The sequence below is a fragment of the Penaeus chinensis genome, chromosome 35 (assembly GCF_019202785.1).
Source record: "Penaeus chinensis breed Huanghai No. 1 chromosome 35, ASM1920278v2, whole genome shotgun sequence".
Lineage (NCBI taxonomy): Eukaryota > Metazoa > Arthropoda > Malacostraca > Decapoda > Penaeidae > Penaeus > Penaeus chinensis.
This window is the reverse complement of record NC_061853.1, coordinates 32,056,000-32,065,756: the sequence shown is the minus strand read 5'-3', so window position 1 is coordinate 32,065,756 and position 9,757 is coordinate 32,056,000. Positions and strand designations below refer to the sequence as shown.

Here is a 9,757-nt window from a genome sequence, read left to right as displayed (position 1 = left end):
TTTGAAAGTGGATATTTTCAATTTTTCATCCAGGCTAAGCCGATGTCTTTGAGCAGAGGAACTCAGCAATGGGAGGGGTGCCATTTTCATCTGACGGCTGCTTATTTTTATCATTTACACCCTTTCCAAGAAAACGCCGGTAAAGTTAAAGGATCTAAGTTTTTATTCCAGTGGCCCGAATAGAGTGCAGATCCGTTGAGGTTTGAGGGGAATCGAAAACCTTTCCGCCCCCACCCTGGAGCTTCTACGAAGACAGGGCTGCCTCCTCTCAGCTGGGCCAGTAGCGCCTTCCACGGGATGAATTATGATCGGATGATGGATGTACGCAAGTGAGCCCGAAATTTACGATCTAAATGGAAATGGTTGGATATTATTTATTCTTGCTCTCAGCATGCGTTGTACCTTGGGACCAATCACCACTGCTCTTAAACTTAAGAAAAAATGAGTGAACTTAATTTGTTCCATAATAAAACAATGCAAAATAAATTAGAATGAGAAGCGTGTAAATGTAAATACTGCACATACATATACATGCATACGGATGTGTGTGTGTGTGTGTGTGTGTGTGTGTGTGTGTACACATATATACCGCAGATGTTTATATATATATATATATATATATATATATATGTGTGTGTGTGTGTGTGTGTGTGTGTGTGTGTGTGTGTGTGTGTGTGTGAACGTAGATATAGTTACATATACCTACACACACCATATACAGGCTATAGTTATATGTAAGCACGCAGACATATCCCTATTTCATAAAATTTCAAACTTTAATTTCCTTATAAATCCGTGAATAACATCCCCTATTCCTAATAGAATCGAGATAAACCGAGCCGGATAGAGGTTAAGGATATAGTTGATTTTAAAACAAAAATGTGAAAGTTATACCGCTGTGCATTATAACAGAATCACAAACCTTGCTTTTTTATGATAGAAATAGGAATTGCCAAACGTACAATTATCATTTTTAAACGAAACGTCTCACAGTGTAAATGTAGTATATGCCAAATTTAAACCCAATTGCTTGACTCTGTAGATGTTTACAAATGCATTTCAACGCCATGTATATTCCACAAGAAATATTTCTGTGTATGCATGGGGCCTCTCTCGTGGATCAAAAACCCTATCCTATTCCTGTCCGAGGTCATGACGTCAATTGCTAACCCAAGCTATGGTCCCTTAAATATAAGCCCGTGCCGTCATTGTCATGCATGTGCTTGCATCGGTACCTTGGGTCTTAAAAGATATACCGGGCATTGGTTCATGAGGCAACAATTCATTTATAATACATTAGTTAAATGTATTGCATTATTCATGTCAGTAGTTTAAATTTTATTCATCCATTTGTCATTAGTGTCTGCCTCTCTCTTTCTCTCTGTCTGTCTGTCTATCTATATGTTACACGCACACACACACACAGACACACACAAACACGCACATACACGCACCTACACACACACACACACACACACAACCACACACACACACACACACACACACACACACCCACATACACACAAACATACATACTAACATACTACACACAAACACAAACACACGCACATACATACACACATACACGCGCACACGCGAGAGAGAGAGAGTGAGGATGTAAGTGTGTGTGGGGGGGGAGGGGGGGGGGGTGCAAATGTATCTGACCAATTAGGGTTTTTTTTTTGTCGTTGCACAGTATTGATTTATCCACGACTACATGAATGCCTTCCGCAAAGAAGTCAGATGGACTATCGCCATGAAGCTGTACGCGACGCTTGTGGTGCCGCTGTTCATAGCAGCGACATGGCGCAGTGCTACTGCCAGGGTTCAGCTTTGGGGCATGTTTGTGTCCTCTGGCACCCACCTTACTCATGCTCAGTCTGCTGAAATCCAGACTAAATCCCTCCTCTTTTGCGGAGTATACGCCACTTCCTTAGCTTGGCCTGATCTCTTTTGCTATGAAGAAGCCCAATGCCTCGCCTACGAGATCAAGGTGAATGCCCAAATCGAACTTCCGCCGACTCTCCCATCCTGTTGGGCTCTAAAAGGTAGATACTTACCTTAAGATATTTTTGTTTTGCGTCATCTTCATTAAAGCCTGAGGATCTTGGTTATATGTCTAAATTGGTCTTTCCATGTTTTGGATTAAGGAAATTGTGCACAATTGTTTTCCTTTCCTATTCCGTGGAAATGCTATTTACATCATGACAAAACTGAACATCTAAAATTTGAAAGACGTGTTTTAGAATAAATGACACTTCAGGTCCGTGCAGCGTTCCCTTCACGGATGTAGCTGATGTAGGATGCGTGTATTTCCATCCTGTGGCCATGCCCTGGGATGACGCCCGAGCCTTCTGCCAAGACATGGGGGCCGACCTTCTGGTGCCAAGCGATTACAATGCATTTCTTATTTGGGGAGAGAACGTGGGGCTCACCACTAAAGGTATATTTCTACATCAAAAACTCTTGTCATTCATTTTACGAAATCTGCATGTGTTCTCTCTATTAAAAAAGTCAGAAGCACAATTTATCATATATTTTATATCTAACCACTTCTTGTATTCCGACAGAACCATGGTTAGGAGCAAGTGGCACAACCTGGCTGGATGGAAGTGCCGTGCAGAGGGCGGGTTTGAATGTGAACGAGTGCCTCAGGTTACATGGAGGCCCAAATGTTGGTGATCAAGTCTGTACTGCTTTCTATCCGTTCCTTTGCGAACTGACGCTTCCCTAGGAACATCGGATTCAAAGTTAGACAAATACGAAGGACAGTTTTTGGGAAAATAGCATTGCCGTTAAATGTACCATGTGGATTTACCAGAAATGGACAGGAAAAGAGATAGAGACAGAAGATAGGAGAAAGAGTGAGAAAAGAAAGAGGGAGAATATAACCATGTTTAGAACCCTAAGCACGAGTTCACTTTATAATTTATGTAGATTTAGAATGAAAAGCAATGGTCATACCATTATGCTAACTGATTAGCTAGTCCTCTCAAATGATACAAAATGGTTTGTTCATAAGCACTGGCTAACCTTTAAGTTTCCTTGAGCAGGATTCGCAGTCGACTTTCTACCCTATTAACGTCATAAAGTCAACCTAAGTTATGCGTTATTGCTCACACCGTTTCCGCGTATGATAGAAAATGGAAGTCTGCGGTCATTTCCCTTCGGCGTTTGGACTGACGGAAGCTTGCGAGAGCGCGGGTCTCATTTCCTCTTGCAGTCAGGGATTGTCATTCTTTGGCCGTCTAGATGCTCTATCTTGGGAGAATTAAGAGAGATGAACCTAGAACTTTCTTTGGACACCTTTTTCAGAAATTTGTTTGGTATCATTCTGAAGCTCTAACATCATTAAAAACATTGTGAAGCCAGTGTATTGTGAAGTGTAATGCCCTCTATAGGAAGATGGGGGCCGAAGGAGGCTTTTAGTCCATGGTCGAGTCAGAGGAGTGAAGGCTGGGGTTCACGTGACTCCACAGGATGTCAATTGCCATTGGTACTTTGCAGGTGAGAAAATGACAACGAAGAGAGTAGAACAGCCTATGGGCATTGTTCCTTCGTGGAACAATGCCCGTGGAACATAATTTTAGGTACGATGAACACTTATAATTCCCATTAGAAAAATATTCAGCATGTATGATAATGTAAGTTATGCCCAGCAATGTGTGGTATGCAGCAGCTGTGAGTCCCTTCGTTCATGCAAACAGTCTAACTGAATTTTATGAATATCTGTTGTAGTTCTGACAGGAGGAGGGTAGTGCCAGGAATGAAGAGCCCTATTTTTGCTTTGTCCTTTTCAAAAGTTCCCATACACCCACAAGTGTTTCTTACTGTCCGTGTGTATACGTTTATTTATTCCTAATTTGTAAGTGTAATTGCACACATATTAGAAATAATAAAGTTTCTTCATTGTCAAGACTAGTTTTCCCCTCGTTCACTTATGTTTCACCTGTTGATTTCCATTATATATGTGTGTGCGCGCACTAACACACATATATGTTTATATATATACTTTTTATGTGTACGTGCAGGGGCCCTTAGCATAAAAGAATTCAAGGTAAATGAATAAATGGACTAACATGAATAATAAACAGAATTTCTTTGAAAAAAAAAACAAAAAAAAATGAGTTAGCTGCCTACGAAAACCTAAGATTTTTTTCTCCCTTTTATTGACTAAGAATAATTTTCAGTCAATAATACAGACTGTAGCGGGATGTTGATCTTATATTACAATAAAAACATAGGTGTTAACTGTCCTTTGCTTTACCTACATTTTTGCGTCATGGTATTGTAGGTCCATTTTAATTATGATTTCGAAATTAACGTATTATTTTACTATCACCAATTTATCAAGTTAATTAAAGAAATTGATGGGGGCACCCTGCCTGCCTATTTTGTGGTGCCCTATATGCATTTTGTTGATTCTTTATTAGTTTTATAAATATTGCATTTTTAAAAAGGAAGTTTTTAGCCTTATGCCCTTAGTAATCTGGCCCTGTGTGCGTGTGTGTGCGTGTGTTTATGTGTGTGTGTGTGTGTGTATGTGTGTGTGCGTGTGTTTATGTGTGTATGTGTGTATGTGTATGTGTATGTGTATGTGTATGTGTGTGTGTATATATGTATGTGTGTGTATGTGTGTTTGTGTATGTATGTGTGTGTATGTGTCTATGTGTGTGTGTCCGTGCCGAGATAAGCCCCTGGCCGACAGTAATGGCCACTCCCGCCGAGAGAGATAAAAGGAAAACTGATGATTCTGATAATGGTGATAATGATAATAATAATGATAATAATGATAATGATAGTGATAATGATTATGTTAATACTTCTACTACTAATAACAACAATGATAATATAGATAATAGTAATAACAGTAATGGTAATAATGAAAGTAATAATAATGATATAATGATAATAATAATATTAATAATAAAGATATTGAAAATAATAATAATAATATCAATAAGAGTCTTAAAAAGAAAACAACAACAATAACAGTAATGATGATGATAATAACAAGAATTATAACGATAATAATAATAGTTATAATAAAAACAGTGATAATGATCATAATGTTGATAATTATAATAGTGATAATAATAACAATAATAATAATAATAATGATAATAACAATAATGATATTAATAATGATGATAATGATAATAATAATAATAATAATAATAATAATAATAATAATACCAATAATAATAATAATAATAATAATAATAATAATAATAATAATAATAATACCAATAATAATGATAATAATAATAATAATAATAATAATAATACCAATAATGATGATGATACCAACAACAATAACAATATTAATTATCACAATGACAGTAATAATATCAAGTTGTAATATTATCGAAATTACAACAAATACTATCAATATAAAATCAGCATAATCAATGAACAATAAATAATAAAACCAGGTCTAAGAAGTGTTGCAAAAGACACATGACAATCATTCGTGTCTTTGACTGTCAGTCTGAGGTTGTCATGCGTCACGTGAGAATGCCTGCCTGACATCGGTCGCTCGTTGTCAGGGGCGTCCTTTTAGCTCTCACTTGGGCGGAAGGGGAGAGGGGGGGGGGGTTGCAATTAGCTGAGGATCTTTTTTTTTTTTTTTTGGGGGGGGGGGGTGAATAAAACTCACTAGACTATAAACAAAAGCCCATTGGATTAGGGATAAGTCAATGATAAGACTAAATGTTATGGTATATTTCAAATTTCGATATGTTTTTTTTTCTGGTATTCAGGGATGATATATATAAATTTATTCGTATGTTCTTGTTGTAGTTTTTTGACTACTAGTTGCTGTACAGTTTTATATAAAAAAGTGAGTACCGTAATAATGGTGATACTGATGTGATCACAATGCATGCGTGTTTACAAGCAAGCATCTGCTCTTTAAGCTTTTGGTTAAGAGGTAAATCTAGTATTAATATAAATATACAGTATTAAGATACATAAAGATCGATGATCACCAGGGACGTAAACTGTGGGGCTGGGGTGGGGGGTGGGGGCAGTTGCTGTACAAGTCCATTTGCTTTGCATGTGTCTGCAGTCTAGTTCAATTAGCTCTAAAAGTAGTTGGGGTGTCGTCCTTGGGGGGTGGGGTGGGGGGGGGTGCGGCAAGACAGACCTTGAGGGGGCAAGCAGAGTCTTGGGGGGGGGGGGCAGCCCTAGTCCCCACCCCAACTGACACCCCGCTGGTTGCTCCTTTTTTTGAGGGGGGGGGGGGGGTGATATGAGAGATATGTATTCATAATATATATATTTCTGTCTGTGTACGCGCTCTCACACTCACACACTCACACACAAGGTATATATTTATACATATGTATGTATGTATACATGTATACATATGCAAATATATGTATATGTACAGCTACTTAGAAAACTATCGTTAGAATATTATGCTAAACATTCTGATACAAACAACGAAACTTTTTGAAATATAGTTTTAAACGCTACAAAACTGTTGGTACCCCTGATGTTACAACTACTTTTCCTAAATCACGAAATAAAAGGCTATAAATTCGCAGGTAATTTATAATATGGTATAATACTTTGTCACTAATCAATTAGCTTTTTTATACATTTTTATGTTGGATCAAGCATCATAATTCGAGAGAATACATGTGTTAGGTATTGCCAGACAGGTGTTATATCATATAATGACTATTGGCAGATTTCATTAAGATCAAAATTTCTACACATCTGCTGACAGTAAATCAGCCAGGGTCAACATCCGTTACCTCCCCGACACCACTTGTGAACATCCACCCAAACAACCCTGCGGTGATTCGGCCACTCCAGCTCGCGATCACATTCTCTTGTTCAAATCTGTTAAATAGTAACTCTGAATTAGATATAAAAATTGAGATATATGACAGTGTTTTAGCGTTCATTTCTATTAATATAAACATCTTCAAAATATTGAGCGAAGGGAAATAGGTGTGGAGGGGTGGTGTTATCTCTGGCTTGGTACAGCGATACGGGTAGTGTGGCCAAGGAGATCGACCTCATCCTCGTTAGTCCTGGATGTAGGATCCTCCAGAACTGCAGGGTTCTCTCCGAGTCCACTTTAGAGATCCCCGTCGCTCCAATGAACACCTTAGGGTGCTTCATGTGGGCAGATAGAGGGAGGATGAGTGTGCCCGGGGGTTGGCCAAGGCTATCTCTGGTCGTTTCATAGCACTTGAGGGCCTGACGGACCCTGATCTTCTGTAGGGACACCTTCAAGAATGAAACACATGATGCAGCCCAAGAATCAGATTGGTGAACGCCCAAGAGCAAGACCGAACCTGCATATCGCACGAGACACTGGGAGCCACAGATGCTTGTCAGGGGATCGCAATTAGCACCGTTCTCTGGTGTGCAGGACTAGGTCACTATTGCGAAGGGATAAGGAACAGTTTATCAGGAATCTTGCAGAGGAGGTCAAAAGCCATTTCCTAATGAATGACCTTCGTCCTGCCTACCAAGCCCTGAAAAAGCTGAACTCCAAGCCCTGTTAGTTCAGGTGTGAGGCAAGGCTGTGTTCTTGCACCAACATTATTCAACTCTTGCATGGACTGGATACTGGGTAGAGCTACGGTCACTGTGGGGCAACTCTGGCAAATATCAAGGTTACAGACCTTGACTTTGCTGATGAAGTTGCTATTCTATATGAATCTCTGGAAACCCTAGTGGCGGCTCTTGATGCATTTAGCAATGAAGCGAAGCCCATAGGGCTAGAGGTCTCCTGGACCAAGATCCAGGATTTTTGGGGCCTACTAGGATACCCTATGCAGTCGGTATGTGCTTGTGGTGAAAACATCGAGGTCCCAGAGAGTTTTATATACCTTGGTAGTGCAGTTCACGACTCTGGGCTGTCAGACCAAGAAGTCAGTAGATGGATTGGCTTGGTAGCTGGGGTCATGAAATCTCTCGACAAGAGTATTTGGAGATACCGGTAACTGTGCAAAGGACCAAGCTATGTGTGTGTGTTTTCTATTTTTTGTGGTAATGAAAGACCAACTAAGATAGAATGTAAAGACTAGGCTTGGATAATGAGCTTATGGAAAAACGACAGAACTGACGCGAATCAAGGCCCTGATACTGCCAGTTTTACTGTAAGGTAGTGAAACCTGGACGCTATCTTGTGCTTTGGAATCGCGTCTTCATGCCATTTGTAACAGATCCTGGCGCCGGATTATGGGGTACCGTGAGCCAGTACAGGACCTGTTACCTGCACAATCCGCGATCGCCAACTTGGCTCGATTCCCGCAGGATGGCCCTGCCCACCAGGTTGTCTCTGGGTGGAGGAGACCTCTGGGACGACCGAGGACGTCGTGGCTTGGGCAGATCGATCAAACCTGTCGTGAAGAGCTAGAGATGGGCCGGTCCCCTTCCTGGCGGCTCACCATGAGGGACCCTCGTAGGTGGAAGCGAAGGGTGGATGCGGCTATGCGCTCCCACCGGCGTTAGCTCCCTAATGATGATGATGACGGTGATGTTACCTACCTGGTGTTTTGCTGACGCTATACATATCTCGCAGTGTTGCTGCCTTCAGAAAATACGTTTTCGGGAATAAGATCACCATGTCACAGTGAATCCTCCATAGGAAATCCGGAACAACTATTTGATACATTATGAATCAGAACGAACCCCAAAATACGAACCCTTCTGTAACATAAGGTTCTGTTCGTTATTGAATGTTCGACATCTTTTCTAACGATAGTTTTCTGTGTAGTTGTACACGTGTGTGTGTGTGTTTTTTTTTTCTATATTTTTGTGGTAATGAAAGACCAAGAAAGATAGAATGTAAAGACTAGGCTTTAATAATGACCTTATGGAAAAACGACAGAACTGACGCGAATCAACTAGCGCGCCACGAGACTGAGCAGCTGTCACGTGAGTTGAGTAGGGCTACAAACGTCAACAATCAAGCTGAATGAATGGACGGGTGGGAGGGGACAAGCCCTTTACACGCTGGACGACTGCCATCAGCTTCGCGCAGGCTCTTGGCCATGCCGCGAAGTCAAAACGCTTAGGGCCAAGGAGGAAGCAAAATAGAGAAATAGTTAGGAAGTCACGGCTGGTAGAGACTGAGGAAAAGAGAACCCAACGTCTTTTTTTTCTCCCTGAAGACAGCTTACAACAATTATACTTTTACTTGTTCCTAAAGGCATTATCTTTGTACTTATAACATTTTATTTGTAGATTAGCGCAGAGTAACTGTATTTAAATTCAACATTATAGATAATATGTTACAAGTAATACCGAAAATGTGTCTTTCATTTTCTGTCGTGATAATATATTTATATCCAGTATTTTTGTCTTTAGAAAATAAAAACTGAAAAGGAAAGACAGAAATAGAGAATACTTTATTTCAGAAGCCCATGTGACTGCAAAAATAGGATAATAATGCTAAGTAAATATTTATATGCCTCTATTGCAGGAAGAAAGTAAAGTTCCATTTAAATCCTATCCTTTGTTTATCGTACATAGCTAAAATTTCAGCTCATATCTGAATGTGTGTGCAAATACAATGGTCATCACTCCAATTTCTATTTCATGTAGAAGTACAAATTTATACCAGCCTACTTGAATTGGGCACTTGGAAGTGAAGACTTCAGCTGACCCACTGAAGGCAGATAATGGCATAACACAATAATGAGTCTGATTTTTTTCATAATTGAAACTTCTAGTTCATTACAAAATAATTTGTACTCTTGATCCATTTTTAATATTATAAAAGCGGCTT

The 9,757-nt window shown here is 39.7% G+C and overlaps 1 protein-coding gene across 1 annotated transcript; it reads left to right on the top strand.

The window, feature by feature from the left end:
- The first annotated feature begins 1,702 nt into the window (after window positions 1-1,702).
- LOC125044536 lies at window positions 1,703-3,111 on the top strand. The gene is made up of 3 exons (XM_047641233.1): window positions 1,703-2,048; window positions 2,264-2,443; window positions 2,571-3,111. The coding sequence occupies exons 1-3, from the start codon at window positions 1,718-1,720 to the stop codon at window positions 2,732-2,734; spliced, it is 675 nt and encodes a 224-aa protein (XP_047497189.1). The 5' UTR covers window positions 1,703-1,717; the 3' UTR covers window positions 2,735-3,111.
- The last annotated feature ends 6,646 nt before the right edge of the window (window positions 3,112-9,757 follow it).